Consider the following 21,327-nt stretch of genomic DNA (forward strand, 5'->3'; position numbering starts at 1 on the left):
GTCTTAAATGGATTAGGGGGCGGGCTGCCCTTTTAACCCTTTGGTAAAAATCAGGTATCTCAAGGGTACGTAGGCTTAGTTTTGTTTTTTTTGTTTTTTTTGTTTTTTTTTTAATTTTTTTTTTTTCAACGTTTTTTATTTATTTTTGGGACAGAGAGAGACAGAGCATGAACGGGGGAGGGGCAGAGAGAGAGGGAGACACAGAATCGGAAACAGGCTCCAGGCTCCGAGCCATCAGCCCAGAGCCCGACGCGGGGCTCGAACTCACGGACCGCGAGATCGTGACCTGGCTGAAGTCGGACGCTTAACCGACTGCGCCACCCAGGCGCCCCTATTTTTTTAAAAAAATTTTTTTTTTTCTTCAACGTTTATTTATTTTTGGGACAGAGAGAGACACAGCATGAACGGGGGAGGGGCAGAGAGAGAGGGAGACACAGAATCGGAAACAGGCTCCAGGCTCTGAGCCATCAGCCCAGAGCCCGACGCGGGGCTCGAACTCATGGACCGCGAGATCGTGACCTGGCTGAAGTCGGACGCTTAACCGACTGCGCCACCCAGGCGCCCCAGGCTTAGTTTTGTCTTTGACCAGTAAAAGTATCCAGGGTTTGCCTGCTTTCCAGAATTTTACAGTGAGCATAAATTGCTACCATAACTGCTTTAACCTTACTTTTTTCTCTAATACACTCCTTATAATTCTACTCATCACATACATGATTTGTTAAAATAAGGAAGGGGCCAAACCTCTTTTTCCCACCAAAACCAGAAAATAATTTCTCTTTTAGTTTTTATGCATTTCAGTTTCAGTTTTCAAAGGTAGGTACGAATAATAACGATCTTTCTCTTCAAATAAGGCCTTAACAAGTAACACAGCCTCGGTCTGCTACGCACAGAACATTTCACACAACCTTGTGGCCACGTTCTAGCTGGCGATCTGATGCTCAGGTCAACCTGAGAAGAATTTTATAAACGCTCTTAATGCAAGGGCCCCAGAACCAGAAGAATGTTACCATAGAGGGCCGTCCTAGTGGACGTTAGAAACAATAAAGATCACAGGCTGTTTTTCTAGTGGCGTGCATAGTCCTGCCGTAGTATGTAGTAGATGCTTGATAAATGGTGACATGACGTTAATTCGTGGAGGGTCAGTGGTGAAGACATGGGGAAGTTGATGTCCTCGGTCAGCAGGTGGAGAGAACTTGCCTTAGAGAAGCCGCTGTGCCTCCAGCCCGAGGCTCGACCCCCTTCTGTTTGCCGGGAGGCAGGACAGGGTGATTTTGCTGCATGCCTCGGCAGTTCCTTACTCCTAATGGGTCCGCCGGTCCCTCCAGACGCACAGCTCCCTCGCTCCACATTCCTCTCGCCAGAACAGACAGCTTGCAGGAGGCTTCCCTTTGCTCCTGGGGATGGTGTAGGCCTGGCACAGAGCCCGGTTGATCTAAGCTACGAAAAGAGGTGCTCCTTGTGGTGCTTCACCTGGAGACGAAAGTTTGCCCTGCCTCGACCATACAGGAAAGTTCTCCAAACCAGATAGTAAGAGTGGAAATTAGGTGAGCAGAAGCTATGTTTACGATCACCTCATTTGCTGTAGATGCAACATTTCTGCCATTTCTCCCTGGTTTGTCAAGGTTTGCTCAGTCACAGGCTATAAAGTAGGGTACATATCCATTAAAATAAATCCGTCTGCTTTTTCACTAAAATGCAGTCTGTGAAAAGTGCAGGAACACCTGTCTTTTTAAGCAGCTTTCTCAGACCAGCAGGGGTACTCCAAAATGCATTTAATCACCTTGTAGGTGCCGTTTAGGAATGTATCACCTTCCAAACGAGCCTCTCCTTCTAAGCAGTTTTCTCCTATCTGATTTCTAACAAAGTTCTGCACCTCATTTTGCTGTCCTGGGTGCAGGACAGGAACCAGGTCATCCGTACGTGTAGCATTTTACACGTGCACACAGCCTGTGAGAGATTCACAGTCCTCTTACCTTCCATCGTGACCAGGACGTGTGACTGCGCATGAATGACAAAGAACCGCAGTAGACTTGTCTTTTAAGTAACGAGGCTATTTATTTTCTGCTTCATAAAACTCTTTTAAGAAGTCACACATTTCCAAGATTAAAAATACTCAGCCATCTTAAAGAGGTAGTTTCAGAAGAAACCAAGTCTGGACCTCTGTAGCCCCTGTCTCCAGCCTGGAGTCAAGTTAAGGCAGATCTTGACCTGAATCTCTACCTCTCTCAGGGGTCCTGTGGTTCTTCTTAAAGACCAGGTGTGTCCAGCGGCTAAGTCCGTGGCCACAGGTGTCTTGGATACAAAGCTGGAAGAGAAAATAAAATTCCAGTGAGGCTGTAAAATCCTGCCTTCATCTTTCCTGCCACCAGCCTTACCAAACCAGTTAATCATAGCTATAAATTAACTGTGGTTTTCCTTCTTCTCCTTCATTCTTGTCCCTGTATTTGAAATACAATGTTGGAGGACCAAAAGCGAGTTTAGATTCAAAAGTTTTAGAAAAAAATGAGCAAACGGCCACCGCACGTTCACATATTGACAATGCTTAGCTGCAAAATCGTTCTTTATTATAACCACACAGAAACTTACGTGGTTCTGAAGGCTTAGACTGTTTCAAGAGGGAATCTGTTTTCGCCATCGGTTTCGTTCAGTCATTTGAAAAATAACATACGAGGCTCCTGTCACATTCTAGGAGTTGTGTTCCATGGTGCAGAGGGGGCTGCAGAGATGAGTAACACCAGCTCCTGTCCTTGAGGGACTTCTATTCTAGTAGGGGGTCCCAGGAGGTATTTTCAAAAGTGATGCGTAGAGCAATGAACCAGTTTTGCAGATGCAGAAGCCAAGACCATACCTGCTCAGTACATGGCTGAGCACTAGGGCTCTGGGATGCCTGCAGGAGGGCCTTAGGGACAGATTATTTTTCAGATGGATCCCAGATGAGGAGTAAGATGTATCCAGGAAAGCCAGGTGGAGAGCGACCCCAGGAAGGAGAGAACATGCAAGCATATGAAGGTATTGCAGACTATGCCACGGTCAGAGAACTGTGCTTAGGGTGCAAATGGCCAGCGTGCAGAGGAGGCTGGCGTGGCACATAGGTCAAAGGGTGCCCACCAGGGACGGGAGCTTGGGTCCCTTCTGCAGGCAGGAAGGAGGTCCTGAGGCATTTTCTGAAAGGGGGCGTGACAACGGTCAAATCCTTTCTTTAGGAAGATCCATCTGGCAGAACCACAAAGGAGGTCTTGAACAGGGACGAGTGAGACCGAGGCCAGGGAAGCATAGAGAATAGTCCACGGAAGAGATGCGCCCTCCAGAAAGCAGCTTTTTCAGTGAGACGGGACGGTTTCGGGAGCATCGGAGGAGAATGGCAAGGGGGGATGGGCATGGGGCCAGCGCTGGGTTTGAACAGTGGGCGCACTGATACTGACATTCGGGAATACAGAGTCACAGGAAGGGTTTTGGGTGCTGGGAGATGATGGGTTCAGTTTTAGTAGAGTTGGATTTGAGGTCACTGGGAGAGGCAGTGGCTTGAAGTTCCAGTCTGGATGGACCACGTGAGGGTGCTCATTGATTCACTTCCGCTTTGACAGCATCCAGGTGATGGGATTGTAGTCCAGGGAGCTGTTACTCAGCTGTGTTCTGTTTATTTGGTTTTCTTTTTTCCCATTCTCCATCACAATGGCAACTTTGACTTTCCAGAGTCTTCTGTTCAGGAGGTAAGGGACCCAGAATGCCTTTTGGTAGTTTCATTTTAAAACTTTACCTCTCCTTTTATTAAAATAATTATGTCAGACTTGGAAAATTTCCTGGTATGGTCATTAAAACTGAGTTTATTAGCTATTCTTCTCAGTCCTCTTACAGAGTATACAGGAAATAAACAGAATCCGTATTCTTAAATAATTTCCTTTTTTTTTTTTTTTTTTTTTTTTAGCCAATTTAGATTCCCTAAAACTCCAGGGAGAACCCATTTTCTCCTAGTCTGCCCTCCCTGTATCTTTCACGCAAGTCCCTCCCCCCCCCCCCACCGCCACAGTAATCCCTAAAATCTTGAATCATGCACAGTCACAAAACCCAAGTGATTCAGAGCAGCTACTGCATATTATCACCTACACCCCTGACGTGGTTGTATAGGCAGCATCGAACAGCCTTGCTGACATTGACTCACTTAGAAGAAGGAAATCTCTTCTTGCCAACTTGGCCAAAAGGGAGACCTTCCTCTGCAATATTCCTCTGCTGTAGCTGATCTCATTTTTTGGCCCGCCGTAGTTGCCTTGATTTTTGCGTGCATATGGGTGACGCATGTCATGGATTATTCATGGGTTCATTGTCGGGTTCTTCATTGAAAATGGGTTTTTTCAACACGACAAGCCAAGAAAAAAGTATTTGAAATGAGACGAATCCTGTGTGTGTTTTCACTCTTTAGGGACTAAGACCTCTTATGCCCTTTTTCAGTTAAAGGAACATCAAGATCAAGTTATAAATCCTTGAGAGAACAGGGGTTTGTAATTGAAATTTTGGCAGATTTCCTGCCAAAAACCGTGTGAATAAATGGTTTTGCTTTAGTTTTGCCTTTTTGATGGCGTGTTTTTAACTAAACAGTATGAGGGGTGGAGTGCTCCGTACCATGGTTCTCTTCTAACCCTGAAACACTAAGGCATTTATTTGGGGGACCAGTATGAGAGATTGGACAGCTCTTGCGAAATCCAGAAATAATTCTTTTTAAAACATTTTTGATGTAGACTAGATTTGAACTAATACGCTGATTTTTTATTTTTTATTTATTTATTTATTTTTTTTTTAACATTTTCAGATAGCAAAATTACTCAGTGGGAAGACCCAAGACTGCAGAATCCAGCTATTACTGGTCCGGTCAGTATCCTCAACCTCTTAACTCTTCAGTGTAGAACTTGGGTTGCATCTAAGCACGTATTTCTTTTTTTTTTTTTTTTTTTTTAATGTTTGTTTATTTTTGAGAGAGAGAGAGAGAGTGTGTGTGTGTGTGTGTGTGAGAGAGAGAGAGAGAGAGAGAGCGAGCGAGCAGGGGAGGGGCAGAGAGAGAGGGAGACACAGAATTCGAAGCAGGCTCCAGGCTCGGAGCTGTCAGCACAGCTCAGAACGGGGCTCGAACTCACAAACCATGAGCCCTAAGTCAGACGCTTAACCAACTGAGCCACCCAGGCACCCCTAAGCACATATTCCTTGTATATTACTGCTTACCTGGTGCTCTGGGCCCGGTATGGTTGACTAGGTTAGCATCGCCCCCCTCTCTTCCTCACTGCAGTTCCCGGGCGGGGGGTACGTCTGCATTTGCCTCTTCGAAGAGCTTTCACTATAAAGGAAGAGAAAGTTGCTAATGGTAACCAAAACTAAACATTGTTTCCTCCTTTGTAAAAAGGTGGATTAAAAGTATAACAATCAAAACGTCCTCTCTTCTATCTGAAGCCGAGCCCTCTATCTGCAGAGTTTTGTCCTTTCTTGGGGCCAAGGGGAGGGGGGGGGCGGGGTAAATGTACACTAACAGATTGAAGCTGTATTCTGAATCTCTTCCAGCGCGGAACGTCTGTAAAAGTTTGGGTGAGGTTGTAGCCAACCTCTGGAGCTGGCAGGGTTAAGAACCTTTGTCTCTGCTGACCCACTGACTTTCTCACAGTGTCCGCATACACGCCGGGTGCGAGAGGAAGCTAGGTAGAGCACCCTTTTAAAATACTGCCGCACGCTGTGTTCATAAGGAAGAGCGAGAACCCCCCTGTCCCTGAGCAGTAACAGTCACTTGCTATTGAACACCCGTGAGCAGACTGTCGAATGGGTCATGGTCTGCAGGGAACGTACCAGCGTCTTTGGTCCATGTGGATATGAGTGCGGGGAGCTAATTTGGAATTACAGGAAATGTGTGGGGTCAGCAAAGCATTGCAAACTTGGGAATCTGTTAGAAACTGGAGGAGCAAAAGGAACTGAGGTCTGTTGAGTGCTGAGCTAAAAGGCCAGCAGGCGTGTTTAAGATACTGCTTTTTGGCTTTAATCTGATTCAGTTCACGTTATGTTTTGAATTACAAAGGTAAGTCCGTTTGAAATCCTAGAAGGTAGTATCATGCAAACCCACCTTAATACCTGACATCCCCTTAATTTGTTGATTTCTTTATCGGCTTTGTTCAGCTGCTTTGCTGCCGTGTGACGCAAAGTGCCCAATCATACCTGAGTTAAAAACAGCTGCTTTTTATGTACCTTCAACACCTGCCTTACCATGGCTTCCTTTTGATATTTTCACATTCACAATAAGGTGTGTTAGAGTCCTATTTTCTCTTCTACGTCATGAGAAACAAGGTATTCAAGAATCAATGCTGTTTTCGAGCATCAGAGGACTTTTGACATAATTCTGAAACCTTTTGAGATGTTTCTGTCGTTTTACTGATCATCCGCCTTCACTCAAACGCTGTCAGTTCTTACCGATTTCTACTGAAAATTGCGTAGCATCATAAGTCCAAGTAAATTTGACCCAAAGAGAGATCTTTTTTTTTTTTTTTTTAAACAAAAGAGCCTTGTTTATGCTTTCATTAGTAGTAGAGATACTTCTCTCAGTAAGAGCCTGTGTATTTAGGTAATTATCGACTTAGTGTAGACGCCTGGCTTTAGTTGTCATCAGTTCTGAATATTTGGTAATTTCCATGATTTCTTTCTCTCCTTGACTTTACAAGCTATTTAGAATGTGCTGTTAAGTTTCCAGGAGTATGGAAGGGTTTTTGCCTGTCCATTTCTTACTAATTTTCTAATTTTATTGCATTGTGGCCAGAGAATACTGTCTATGAAATATTGATTACCAGATATTTGAAACTTCCTTGTCAGCTTGGCCTTTTTTTAATTAATGTTCTTTCTGTGTTTGAAAAGAATGTGTATTCTGTCTTTGTTGGGTACAAAGTTCTTTACATGTCCATTAGATCGAGCATATTATCCATTTCCGTCACTGCTTTTTATCCTGGCTGTTCTGTCTAACCAAGACAGGACTGTCACAATCTCCCACAGTGAGCATGGCTTTGTCCGTCAAGGACATTCACTTTCTCTTCGTTAGTATTTGCCTGGTATGTCTTTTTCCCCCCTTTAGCTATGTTTTCTCTCTCTCTCTCTCTCTCTTTTTTTTTTTTTTTAACCTTCTATTACATTGATAAGGAACCCTTTATTTTCTTTCACTTTCTATACTTGCTTGGAAGCTGTATTTTCTGTTCCTTAGTGCTTACATTAAAATTTGTAACCAACACCCTTAATGTCAAAATTAATCACTCTCTCTTCCTGAGTAGGATGAGATTTAGGGAACTCTCATGCCGCTCTTCCCACTCACTTTGCATTGTTCAGTGACATTTGAAAACTTTAGAAACAGTCATTAATCCATTTTACCTTTTTTCAACAGCTAGTGCTCGTTTCTTTCACTTACATGTAAGCGAATTTCTTTGCCCACCATTGTTTCTTGCACCTGCTGTTTCCAGGTTTTCTTCTGAATGAAGTATAGTTCCTGGTTCTCAGAGTCTTGTCTCCAGATCAGCAGCATCAGAATGATGTGGAAACTTGTTAGAAATGCAAATTTAGGAGTCCCAACTCAGGCTACTGAAAATCAGCAACTTTGGCCGGGGAGGTGGGGGGGGGGGGGGCAGCAAAATCTACGTTTGGACAAACCTTTCCAGGGATTGTGATGCCCGCTCAAGTTTGAGAGCCTCTTCCCCAGGCAGCACTGTCTCGAGAGCGGGAAACTCTCAGTCTGAGGGAGAGGGCTTATCTGCCCTCTCTGTTAAATGGTAGGTCAGCCATAGTAGAAGCCTTTGGTTAACAATTCCTTTCCTAATACTTTGGAGATATTCTTTCTTGTCCCTCTGGCCCCCGTAACTGTTGAGAAACTTGTTATCAATCTGATTCTTGGTTTTGGGTGGGTAAATCTTCCTTTTCTCTGGCAATTTTGAATTTCCTCTGTGACTTCTGGTGTTGTATAATTTTACTGTCATGAACCTCAGTGTGGATTTCTTTATTCTGCTTTGGACTCACTGTAATCCTTTAATATGGGGCCCGTGTCTTTCCTCCATCCTGGAAAATTCTCAGCAGTTGTTTCTTCACATACCACATCTTTGCCGTTCTTCCTGGTAATCTGTACCAGTAACTCCTCCTGGGTATGTGATTCCCTTTTCTGTTCTGTCTTCACCTCTTAGCTCTTTGTGTTTTGTCTCTCTCTTGTGGCTGTACTGTGGGCTTGGCTCTTCCAGTTCATTCTTTTTTAAGCTTTTCATCATCAGCCCTTTCCCAGGTCATTGTGTCTGTGATTTCAGTAATTGTGTTCAATTACTCATTGTTCTATTGGGTGTTTTTAAATTTGCTCGGTCTTTTCAGTTATTGTTATTCTATCATGTTCTTTTAATTTGTTTTATTTTTTTTATTCATACTCAGCCGTCTGATCATTCTTCAGATGCATATTCCATATCCTCTTTCAGATGATTCTGTTATCTCTGGCCATAGGGGCACTAAATCCCCCACATGTTATGTCTGTAGACTTTCCTCAGTAGTAGTTCAGTGCAGTTTATAACCAATTCAGTGTATGATTTGTGTGTGTGCGCTCATCTTCCCCCACCGCCCCCCCCGCCCCCCCACCATGAGGCATTTATAAGTCCTGACCTGTATTTACTGTTAACTTCTTAGCTTGGGATCATGCAGGCCCAGTTAATGTAACTGTGGACTTCATACCCGCTTTGGTGTAGGCATAGAGTATGAATTCATTACAGGTCTGTTTCTTTTTGTTTTTCTCTCGTTTGTGGTCCTGGACAGAAGGTAAGCTTCCTTACAACTTTCCTGGGCTGGTGGGTAGCGCTTTCTTGTCCCCATGTCAGATGTAGATTTTTAAACAGGGAACTCTGTTCTTACTCCCTAGGTCATACAGACCGTAGGCCAACTTCTGTGTCCCAGCGTAAGGATTAAAGCCCCAGCCCAAGCACCAAGTCACGTCCAATGCCCACTTCTTTAATTTTAAGTCTTCCTGCTTATCTGGAACCTAGAGTTTCTCTTTTTCCCAAGTTTTAAAAATACCCAGATTAGGAGCGTGGGGGGCGGGGTGGGGTCCCTGTCTGTGGCAGCTCAGCGTAGCATTACTCTAAGTCAGTATGCTCTCTGTGTTACAAGCATCACCAGTGAAAGCGTTGACCAAGTGCTGTCCATGCTCGCTGCTCTTATGAATACCATCTCATGTTTGTGTAACGCTTTGTACTTCCCCGAGAACTTCATAATCAGCTGCCTTGAAACTCATAGCAATCCCCTCAGGAAAGTAGGGAAGATGTTATTATTCCCCATCTGTCAGAAGCTCATAAGGCTAACTGTGTTGCCATCCGTTCCAGAAAATATCAGAAGTAGGACCAGAGCTCCCAAGTGTAACCGGCCTCACCAGTCTCCATGTCAGACACGAGTTCTTTTCTTTAAGGAGCTGCAGCATCAGCTGGACTAGAATGACAGGAAAAAATTTAGCACCGACTTGACACAAGAAACAAGTCAGGTTTCCATTTTTGTTCAGAAAAGCGTATTTTAGTACAGAGCCAAGGGCTTTAATCAACAGACATGTTAAGTTTTGAGATAAGCTTATTTTATAAGTGCAATTGTATGTAAGAAAAGAAGATGCCAGATTTTCAAGAGCGAATAAAGAATTCAGCCTGTCCAGTACACGAAGTGCATTGCGCCTCTCATTCTCATTCTCTCCAAAGGCTGCACACTGTATGGATGTCTTTGTCCTGGGACATTGCTGAAATCTGTTCAGGAGGAGAGTATAGAAGCCTATGCATTTCACTTCTTATTCATAAGAACAATCTCTAGAGAGAGCAGATAAGTATCGGAGGAGGGTAATGATTTTTCAGCTTTTATGCATCATTCCCCAGGAGAAAAAGGAGCAGAAATATCTCAGCATCTTATTTCCACCCACATATAGTCAGCACCCCCCAGGTTACAAGTCAGATAAGAGAGCAGAGAGCACAGGCCGGGGGCGACGTTTTAAAACACGTTCCCCCCTGTCACTTAAGACTCTTGAACTCACATTTTAAGCCTTTCTGTAACATTTCCAGGAGGGAAGCAAAACCCGAAAACAATTGCCGGGAATCACGGATTTTTGGAAACGGAAGAGCCTTCGAATTCATCTAGTCTGTTTCTTCTGCTTAACTGGGAAGAAATTCTGTAGTCGGGAAATTACATCACAGGGCTAGCGGGAGCTAGAGTCTGCCTTACGAGTCAGGTCTGCCACAGCCAGCATGACATAATGAAAGGACATAACTTCTCAGCTTAATGTCCCTCTGTCACAGTTAACCACAGCTAAGAACATCAGCCAGACACTTTTCTTCGCATTCCACTCACTGCTCACAGTCATGGTTTATTCCCTCCTGCCACTCTGGGTTCTGCCCAGCTATCCCTTCCTCAGAGCTTCCTTCCCTGACCATCCCTACAAAACAGCCTACCAGGAAGTCTCTCTCAGTGATGCTCAGTCTCGTAGCATTTACCACTATGCACTCATTTCTTTCTTACTGCCTGTTACTCACAGTAGCTTGGAAGCTCCAGGAGGGAACAGGGGAAGAAATCTTTGGTTGGTGTGCCATTATTTCCTTAGCACCTAAGAATGCCTGGCATAGAGCAGGCGCTCAAGAGATACCTGTTGAATGAATCAGCAAAGGAACCACCAAAGAATGAATAAGCTATGTAGAAAATCTTAGTCTGTGATGGGATAGAGTGTTGGTAGAGCAAAAAATATGATACCCTCTTCACTGGCTTATCTCAGAACATTGTTATCCTTTCCTCATATTGGTGGCTGTCCAGATATTGACAAAATTTTTACCTTTTCTAGAATCAGAATTCACACATGATGTCATCAGATTAAACACAGCCCAAAATAAATAGGATATGTGGTCCTATTGTTCAATAGGAAACCTAGTGTTCAATGGAAAATCAAATGAAGAATAGCTTAAAAGAAAGACCACAGGTCCCGTAAATTGTCTTTAGAATGTTCTTGGGATATATAAATGCATTGTCTTTATCGCTGTTGGATTACAAAGCAGAACACGGACATGATTATTGTTTTCTATAAGAGTGGTTATTTTTGTTTTGGCTTATTGTTTGTGTGATTGTGTCTTAAAATAGTACGAAGGAGGGAAGCTTTTGTTCCTCACTTCTCTTTGTGAAAGTGTAAGGTATAAGGCTTGGAGTCCGGAGATACTCTACTATGGATCAGTGTATTTTATTAACTTAGCCCAAAATAATACCAGCAGAACTATTCTTGCCCAAGTTCATACTATTTGCTAAAAAAGCAGCAAGGTTTTCTGAATAGGAGGCTGTCATAGTCATGCCCACGTGTCTGCAAAAGCCAATCTTTTCTCCTTCATGAAAAAATTATAAGCCTTTTCAATAGCCAGAAGTCAGGGCTCTGGCTCTCACATAGCGTAAGCTACTTTACAACATAGCACGTAAAGAGTATCTAAATGACTACATTAAAAGGTCATCACTTCGCCAGAAGAGATTTCCAGAACTTTTGAGTAACAATAGCTAAGTCAGTTATCGAGCACAATGCCTTTGGTACCATCACTCGGCTTCAGAGATGAGCCGTTCAGATTTAAAGAAATCCCTGCCCAAGACTACGAACTAGTAAGAGGCAAACCTTCTGACTCCCAAATCGAGGACTTTTCCATAATGCTGTCTACGTGATTTTATATTCTTTGTTAACAGTAGAAGTTCACTGGCCTTTCTTCTCCTTTTATTTCCTCCCCCTGGTTTTTAAAAGCATGAGTAGTCTTTACAAAATGACCTCTATACGGTCATTTGGGGTTTTGTGTTAAAGAATCATAGTCAATAACTGTTATCGAAACGTACAGCAAAAAAACGAAAACAAAGATTATTACACCCTGACTCCCATTTAGACAAAAGTCACGTGGACAGTGTATTTGGTTTATGTGGGCATATCCCTAAATGATTTCTTGAATATCAATACAGTTGTTTTCAGGGGTGAAAGCCCCCCACTCGATGCTGATTAGCCTCAGTCATTTCTAGAATTTTCCCATGTGCTATGTAGACATTATGTAAACTTCAGTGATAATCTCGAGAGCGAGAGTGTTAAGGTTTATGATTCATAAAATTCTCTGAATGTTGGCTCAGTATACGTAAAATTTCAAATGTATTATTTACATTATCTGTATTTATAAATTTATCTTCCAGGCTGTTCCTTACTCCAGAGAATTTAAGCAGAAATATGACTACTTTAGGAAGAAATTAAAGAAACCTGTGAGTAGCAACATGTCTTCCAAAAATGCTGTTTTAGTCATTTGTGAGTTACCAAAGTTACTTCAGTGAGAACGACTTGTGTGTTACCTTTATGTGTTTACTAAAAATATCACCTTCCTTTCTCCATTGCACTTTGATCCACCTGGATCTTCAATCTGAATTTTCTTTTTAAGAGAAATGGTAAGTGAAGACTAACTTAGTATTACATATCAAATCACCTGAATGGTCATTTCTTATGTAATACGTGAAAAGATAGAGATGATTTTCATGGGATATAAAATAATTCAGAACCTAATCGAAAAAACCTGGAGAAGCCTGTGTATTTGCCTATGGTCATTGGGATAAAACCTAGACCCTGCTTAGAAAAATGTTCTCATCCTTCCCTTCAAATTCAAAACTATAGTTTTAATTATAACACAAATAGAATTTACCATACTAAATTGTGATGTTTGGCACGTTAAGACCAAGTGTAATTTTCAGACTAAAACTCTCTCTGGGAAACCCTGTAAGATTTTTACAAAACTAGGAAACCCGACGAGGTTTGCACAGGTGGTTGTAAATTACAAAATTATATTTTCTACTGACACACCTTCCCCAGTCCTTCAACATTTTGTCTTCTCTTTTACTCTCTGACGTCACCTCTCTGGTACAGGTTTTCCCTGTTGTCTCCTCAATTTGTGTGTTCGTGGGTCCTGCCCTGGCCTTCATTTCCTGGCTTCCCTCGGGAAGAAGGGAGTATTGGCCACAACTCCTATCACCGCAGTGTTCCTGGGCCCCCAGCTATGGCCAAGGCACTGGGGATGCAAAGAGGCAGGAGACACAGTCTCCACCGCGGGGAGCTCCCACTTGGGGGTTCTGTTCTCCCAGCGTTCCGATTCAAGTAGCTCACGGATACTAGCCTTTGAAATGACTCAGATATGCACACATAAAATTACATAGTGTTTCTTTGTGAGGAGCCTACATTTCCCCTGATAGTGGTGGAACTTTGCGGATGTTAGCCTGTCTCACTCGGGCACTTCCACCGTGGTATCTCCTGCGCGCCCCACTTCCCCGCTGCAAATCCACTGTCGTAGCAAGGCCAGCCCTGGCCCTCGTTTTGCCAGGCAGCAGTAACTCACAACTTGAGTCAAGTGCTTTTTCATTTTCGTATTTATGAACTGTGACCTTTGGGATGCTTTCCCAGAACGTGGCATGATAATCAAGGTCCCACTTCTCGTGGCAACAGAAATTAGCCTTGTAGGCATCCTGGATCACACCTACCAGCTGGACGCCCTGCCAGGGTTGAGCATGCTCTCAACTCGACCAGGTGGGGATTGTTCTACGGGTTTTGATTACCCGGACTAACCTCTCTTTTTTTGACAGAAGCGATATCGAGAGTTGACCATATTTCAGTTGCCAGTGGGTGGAGAAGTGCCCCACAGTTGTTCATAAAGGGGGGAGGGGATGATTGTCCTCTACTCAGCGTAGTCTCTTGTGCCTCCTGTGTTGCTGGCTCCAGTCTGACGGCCGGCTTGCTGTCTGGGTGAAGAAAATCCACAAAGGGGAGGATCGTCATTGGAACTCTTTGTCACAGCTTGTTTATTTGAAGGCTGTTGTCATTTCTACTCCTTGTTGTTGTTTTTTCTTTTAGAAAGTAAGGTGTATATTTACTGTATGATTACCTGCTTGCTCTCTTCTTTCGTGCAGGCTGATATTCCGAATAGGTTTGAAATGAAACTTCACAGAAATAACATCTTTGAAGAGTCCTATCGGAGGATCATGTCTGTGAAAAGACCAGATGTCCTGAAAGCTAGACTGTGGATCGAATTTGAATCGGAGAAAGGTCTTGACTATGGGGGTGTGGCCAGAGAGTGGTTCTTCCTACTGTCCAAAGAGATGTTCAACCCCTACTATGGGCTTTTTGAGTACTCTGCGACGTAAGTATGCCGCGTGCACTCAGGCTGTGTCCCCCCACCACCACCACTGAAACAGTTTTATTCGCAGTGAATTGAAACTTAATGGAAGAATATGTGGCTCCGTCATTCCAGATGAATTAACACCCGTCGATTTCAGTCCCTACCCCCGCCCCCTGTAAGTCTAGAACAGGTTCTGACTCTACGTGGCGAAATAATATACTCTGTGAACACCTAAAAATGAGTTTTCTCTTGTCATTTGGATTCATGTCATTGAAATTGAAAATGTGCTGGGTACTTATGGTAAAGAGCAAGAGGCAATTTTCATTTGTAACGTTATGCTGATTCAGGAGAATCTGTCATTGTCAGTTTTCAGAAACTCATCATCATGTTACGAACAAGAACGGTTTCTGAAGTTACAGTACTCAGAGGCAAATGATGCGAACTTTGAGGACCCGTCCTTCGGGATCCAAAGGACCATGTCCTGGCCCAATAAGGGAAGAAACAGATTCTCCCTTGCACTAGGATTTCATCCTTGTCAAACATAGAAACTGAGGCAGATGTAGTTGCTTTTTCAGGTATCAAAAACACTAATGACTTACAAGGCCAGCCATTCCTTTTCCAGGCTGTGGAGTCTCCAAAGGCTGAGGCGAGATGCGAGACCCCAGTACAATAGTTGTTGACTTTGCTGAAAGGCAGCCTGTGCTCTGAGGGACTGGAGTTCTCCCACGCCTCTACTCTTGGGAGCTCTTTTGGAAGGCAGCTTCGGTGACCTCGGTTTCTGTAGCCAGGAATCTCCCATTTTGTTTCTTGTTGTTCCGAGTCCCATGAGAAAGCCCCTACGTGACATTGATGAAACCATTGAAGTGGAAGGCGGGGTGGGGAGGCGAGACCCTTACCTCTCACCCACATTCCCACAGAGACCCCCAGGGAAATCTGTGGGGCCCAGGTTGAAAACCACCGATCCTCCAGATTTTGAGACCAAAGAAGGTTGATTAGATACATGTGAGCATTTTGAGGTTTGCGTTGTTGAGAGAGCCAAATACTGCTACCAGTGCCCTTGGGGCCTTTCAGGGCACAGTGGCGGTCAGACCAAGAGTTGGTACCATTGGAAAATTTTTAATCTCCAGACCAAAGCCTCTTAAAGGGATTAATCCTCTCCCTCACAGAGACAAGCCACCGAACTCATGTGATTGGCAATCCACATGCAGCCCCTCTGTTATATGGTGTTTCTCATCCTCCCAAGATATTTGGCTGACCCATGTGAAGTTGACATTTTTATACAGCAAAAATGGCCAAATATCAACCGTTTCTAATGGTGTAAGTTAGGGCACGTGCCCCTCCTCTTGTAGACCTTAATCGGCCACAAAGGGGCTAACTAAACACGTTCTAGCTTATGCCTTTTCCCCTTTGGGTAGAGAACGTTTGAAGTGTCTTGGGGACGTGTGATGACGGATGGCAGAGGAGAACTCAGATTCTTGGATTTCCTCTTTTAAAAGTATGATGGCACTTTTCCTCTCTCTCCCTCCCCAAAGGGACAACTACACGCTTCAGATCAATCCCAATTCAGGCCTCTGTAATGAAGACCATTTGTCTTACTTCACTTTTATCGGAAGAGTTGCTGGTCTGGCAGTGTTTCACGGGAAACTTTTAGATGGTAAGTTACTGAAATGTCACGAAGTAACCAAAACAGGATAGGGCTGTCTGCGGCCCCTTATTTAGGCGTTGGATCTTTCACATCACGATCTTAAGCAAATGTTTCACTGACTCTCCGTAGTTCAAAAAGTTGTTTTTATGGTTTGCCCATAAAAGACATGCTTTTCCCTGGTGTCAGGCTAATTTGAGCACTGAAGACATAGTCTCTATACAGTTAAAACAAAAATTTTTTAAACTTACAGTGTGAAGCCCAAAACATTCTGTATTTGGACATTTTCTCTTTTCCAGAACAACTGTTTTATGGTTTTTGGTTTTGTGTTTTTAGCAAGAGGTAGATTTGGCGACAGATGGAAAAGCTAATTGAACAGTTAATTAAAATGATCTAATCCATCCAGCATCCTGCTATTGTTCCATTTGTCCCCAAATTATTATTTTTGAATGCGAAGAGATTGTAAATCATTTCAAAGCAATGCCATAACTCGGCGAAGACCTTGACCCTGGGATCACTACTGAAACAGATGGTACAGAATAATCTCATTATTATTTAGAGCATGTAAGTCATGGAAGAAACTCAACGTACCGTCAAAGTTAGAAGTCCGGCTCCCTCCCTGGCTGGGTCTGTAGGCTTACAGTAGAGGCTTCTTTCGCATTTGGTCACCTCGAAAGTGCCTGTAAGGGGGCATTACAGAGATCTTCGGTGAAGAAAGAGAGTCAGAAATATTTCTGAGCAATTTGGGTGTGAAACAGTTGAGGACAGAAGGCAGAGAGTAAGATTTGAGGTGGTTGTAATTGCGGTAGAAAAGGAGATTCTCTACCGAAGAATTGTGTTAATTGTGTTTATGGAACCTTAGACATTCCAGTAAATAATTGATGTCCCCTCAGAACTTTTTCCTTTAATATATTTTTGCTGGTAATTGCTAGATGATTTTGATCCTCTCGCTTCAGATTTTATTTTTGGTTGGGAAAAGAGAGATTTTTTTTCTGATTGGAAGGAAACTGCAGTCATTATTTATGTACATGTGAAATATATGAACATATATATGGTATGCATAAATATATTTTCATTTGCAACCTTGGAGTCATGCTATAGATTATTTCCCCCTTCTGAGAGGTCAGTGGAGTTACCTTCTGCCAAGTGAGAAGACATGCTTGGTTGCTGCGGAGAAATATAGCAAGTGGAAGATACCAGCCTGACCTCAGTGAACTTCTACTCAGTGTGTGTTTTGGGGGTGGGGGGACGAGAAGAGTCCAGGCACTAGCAGACAGAACGGGGAGCAGTCCAAGGAGAAGGTGGCCTGGCTTGGAGGGTCAGGGACTGTTTCCCAGGCTGTGCCCACACCTCGATGGTGGCGTAGGATTTAAGTGTTCAGAAGCTAGGATCACTTTGGAGCCAAGGCTCAGTGGAGGGAGTAGCGGGAACAAGTCAGGGAGTGGAGGAGACTGCGACTAAAGGGACAACCTTGTACTTCAGGAATTAAGAGCCAGAGCGCCCACGGGGTAGGGGTGGAGGGGTGATGCTCAGAACGTCACTGCCTCTGTGGGCAGAGCATGTGCACCCTGCAGGTCAGCCCACGACACCCTTGTGCGGGTTTCCAGCAGGAGTCGGAACCTGCAGCAGATGCCGTGGCAGGTCAAATGGGCCAGCGGGTCGGGGCGGAGGGGGAGAAGCGGGGGCCCCGCGTGAGCTAGTCGGTGATGCCGTCTTGCCCTTGGGCAAGGCGAGCTGGGGTCCCTGTGGGACACACGAGTGGTGGTGGAGCCTTGCTGTCATCACCTTAGACCTTCATCCCCCGTCCCCTGGAAGACTGCACAGCCTCTGAGTGGCCTCCCTCTTTTCCGCTTGCCCCCTTCCCGGTTTTCTCCCCATTACTGCCAAAGCAGTTGCAGATGAAATCTTCGGCTGGCTTTTTCCAGGCCGCCGGGTCCACCCAGGCAGCAGCCTGACTCTCCAGCACCCCCTGCCGGCTGTGCTTGCCATTCCCTTCTGGGGCCTGCCCTCCCCGGGATGCCCTGCGCCAGCCCAGGCCCACCCCTGGCTAGTCTCAGTCCTGGCCCCGCCCCTTCCGGTGCTGTGAAGTCTTCCCGTTCCTGTGCCTTGTTTGCCCTGCAGACTCCTGCTTGGCCTTACGGAAGCCGTTTTTTTCCTCTCCTGGAAGCCTTTTGACCCCTCCCTGCTACACCATCTCTACTGGTGTAACTGCCTCTCTTCCTGAGCCCCGCCTGCCCCCAGGCCAGGCCCCGCCTCTCATTCAACCTGAGGGCAAGTTTATCTTGGACTTCACGCTCTGATGCACAGCAGTATCAAAGCTTTGGAGCTAACCCACGGTTTTCCACCACATTGTAGGTTTCTTCATTAGACCATTTTACAAAATGATGCTGGGAAAGCAGATAACCCTGAATGACATGGAATCTGTGGTGAGTAAATACGGATCACTCCCAGGGGCCACCGTGCCTTCGAGAACTGTAGCTGAGACCATGTTGCAATAGCGGGGATGTTTTGTGGGTGTTGTCATTCAGTGGGAATTGACTTATTCAGGAAGTTCATTGATCTCCCTAATTTTTCTGATAAGTAAACTCTTGTTCACATGTCCTGTAACCGTGGTGCTTGAGGTGGGTAGACCCATGTCTCAGCTCCCTCACTCACCCGGAACTGGTTTGACCAAATTAAATCCCAAGGTCATCTGGGGGCCTCACTGCAGCTCTTGCTTTCCATCGAAAATCGCTACTGTGGATGTTTAGAGATTCATCCGCTGTCCCTTTGTTTTCTGGTCTCAAAAAATGGCAAGGGGATGGGCCAAAAAGTAGATGAAGGGAAGAACATTTACTGTCACCCCCGATGTGGAAGTGACCGACAGAGGAGAGGGGAAGAAGCCACTTAGACAATGATGGGACAAGGCACTGTATCTAGGCCGACCATCTTAGGGTTCGAAAGGCTTTTCTGCAAAAACAAAAGTGACACTCTTCTCCTAACATACCTTTTGCTTCTGTTTACCCGCACCTGCACCCCCAGCCCCGAGGGTGTGGGAGTTTGCCAGGGTGCGGCACACTCACGGGGGCCATGAGGAGGCTCTGTCCATTTGGGACATTTGCAGCTCTGCCCTCACGTGCTGTCACTGGATCAGAAAGCATCTGCAAGCCCTTGGCCTTGCTGTGGGGGGTGGTGACCGTGTCTCTTCCACAGTTAGGCGTACGAGCCACGTTCTTCTTACCTAACAGCAGGAGTTGCTGTTCTCGTCATCTCTGGGTGAACGGAGAGGCTGATCCGGTCGTGCACTTACACCCCTTCAGCTGGTTTTTCCGTGGGCGAGTTGCTAGACCTATCCGCGGTACCAGCCCCACGTTTCTTTTCAGCTTTTACCTTAACTTGTGCACTGTGCTTTTATTATGGTATAATGTGGAGGCAAGGAATGTAGAGATTTCTTTCAGAGTCTAAATTTTATCCCACTGGTTGACAGTTGGGGCGCACATTCTCCGAGCCTGTCCTATCCTTCCCCAGCAGCTCCTGGGCCTGCCCCAGAGAGAGGAATCCAAGCCCTTGGGTCTTGTGTTCTGGCTTTGACACCGGAGCAGCCTTCCTGTTTGCTTATAGGACTTGCAGAGAGCACAGCAAAAGCACACGAATGGGTGTTGAGCCATCGGTGTTTAAGTAGAACATTCTCTGTCTTTCCTATTTTCCTCTGATGTTTTTACCCTTAAAAGATAGGAAGTATGTGATGGGTATCGAGGAGGGCACCTGTTGGGATGAGCACGGGGTGTTGTATGGAAACCAATTTGACAATAAATTTCATAATAAAAAAAAAAAGATAGGAAGTATATTGGAGCGCCTGAGTGGCTCAGTTGGTCAAGCTGCAGACTCTTGATTTCAGCTCAGGTCATGATCTCACAATTTGTGAAATCGAGCCCCACATAGGGCTCCGTGCTAACAGTGCACAGACACAGAGTCTGCTTTTGATTCTCTCCCTCCTCTCTCTGCCCCTCCCTCTCATGCACTTCCTCTCTCTCTAAATAAATAAATAAATGCAAAAAAAAAAAAAAAAAAGGTAGGAAGTATATTGCTCTCTACATGTTCAACTTTATGATCTTATTTCTGCCAACCCAGAGCGGGTTGCTTCCTCTGTGCTTTACAGAGGACAGGGTTCAACTGCAGTCCCCTGTTACTACCAAAACATTTGTTTGTTTGTTTGTATTTTAAATTGAAGGGGAAGAGGAAACAGGAAGAGGGCAGGAAACATGCTAGCGACTAATAGAATTCTTGAGCATTCTGAATGGATTCGTGTTAGAAGGACTTAATCATTTCAAGAAGTCAAATGCATTGGTATTTGGGGAGAACTTAATTTCTCTGTCATTTTCATAGGACAGTGAATATTACAACTCTTTGAAATGGATCTTGGAAAATGATCCCACTGAACTGGACCTCATGTTCTGTATCGATGAAGAAAATTTTGGACAGGTAGGTGCTGGCATCCCCAGGAATCCCTCTTTGATTCTCAGAGTCTTGGCTTCTTCACAGAAGGGCTGTGACAGGACTCCTTCACTAGACCATTGAAGCCACCTCGGAGAGCTTCAGATGTTACTTAATTAAGCACCTCTTTGTATCAGTACCTCCTTGTCCTTCCAGGAAGCTAAGTCCCAATTACTGCCTGTTCTGTCTTCCGGCAAAGTTAGAGATTCTGAGGCCTCTGGGGCATGAAGCACACCTCCTTACCTAACGCAAATCTGAACGTGAATGTTTGGGCCTTGGTTTTAGAATTTTAAGTACTTCAAAAAAATAGTGTGTTTACTTAGTGGTGTAAGTACATGACCAGGATAGCTGATGTTTGGGGGGCCTTGGGGTGGTCTCTCTGCCTAACGGTTCTGCTGTCGTGGTGAAATTTGTCTGCTGGGGCTCAGCAGGCTCAGGTTTTTCTAACATGCCCATCTTGCTTTGCGCCCACACGGTATTTAGGCTGAATTAATCATAAAGGTCAATTTCAAAGCTACAGGTGCCTCCTTGGAACCTTCAGTTTCATCTTAAAGTTCCATAGGATGTGTTTGTCTTAAACCTGAAACATTTGATTGATTTGTCCCTGGTGATAACAGTGCTTTTAGGGAGGTTTTCTCAGTAGTATTATCCGACCCTGGTAGCTGTCATTTCACAAAAGCCCGGAGATCATTACTCATCTCCCAGACCAAATCTACATGACCCTGAAATTCATGAGACGTGGAGCCCGTCTGAAGGATGGTCAGATAGAAAATGAAATTGATTTCCCTTACTGCTCCAGAGGTTATTCAAAGTATACTCTGCTCTCAAAAAAAAATGCCTCTGGCTTTATACATTGCTGTGCTCTGTTTTATAGGTGAAGCTAGGAGATCAGGTCCCTGCCCTCTTGGGTTCACAGCCTTAGAGAGCAAATACAATCCTGTAATTCTTCCACTTAAAAACTCTTTGTTGACCATCTTGTGACCTTCAGTCTAAATTAAAACCTTTTTTTTTTTTTTAAAGCATAGCTTGTGACCCAGTGCTGCCCACCTTTAG

General features: G+C 44.6%; 1 protein-coding gene across 14 annotated transcripts in view; it reads left to right on the forward strand.

The window, feature by feature from the left end:
- Positions 1 to 21,327, forward strand: part of NEDD4L (NEDD4 like E3 ubiquitin protein ligase) — a 343,481-nt gene that overhangs the window by 302,005 nt on the left and 20,149 nt on the right. For 8 of the 14 annotated variants that reach the window (XM_045457832.1, XM_045457834.1, XM_045457838.1 and 5 more), the window contains 7 exons: positions 4,805 to 4,863; positions 6,072 to 6,074; positions 12,199 to 12,264; positions 13,951 to 14,180; positions 15,692 to 15,813; positions 18,157 to 18,227; positions 20,167 to 20,262. In XM_045457832.1, coding sequence (XP_045313788.1) covers positions 4,805 to 4,863; positions 6,072 to 6,074; positions 12,199 to 12,264; positions 13,951 to 14,180; positions 15,692 to 15,813; positions 18,157 to 18,227; positions 20,167 to 20,262 — 647 coding nt within the window. The remainder of the gene's footprint in view (positions 1 to 4,804; positions 4,864 to 6,071; positions 6,075 to 12,198; positions 12,265 to 13,950; positions 14,181 to 15,691; positions 15,814 to 18,156; positions 18,228 to 20,166; positions 20,263 to 21,327) is intronic. The other 6 variants (XM_045457835.1, XM_045457833.1, XM_045457837.1 and 3 more) reach the window with 1 other exon arrangement.

This window comes from Leopardus geoffroyi, chromosome D3, assembly GCF_018350155.1.
Source record: "Leopardus geoffroyi isolate Oge1 chromosome D3, O.geoffroyi_Oge1_pat1.0, whole genome shotgun sequence".
NCBI lineage: Eukaryota > Metazoa > Chordata > Mammalia > Carnivora > Felidae > Leopardus > Leopardus geoffroyi.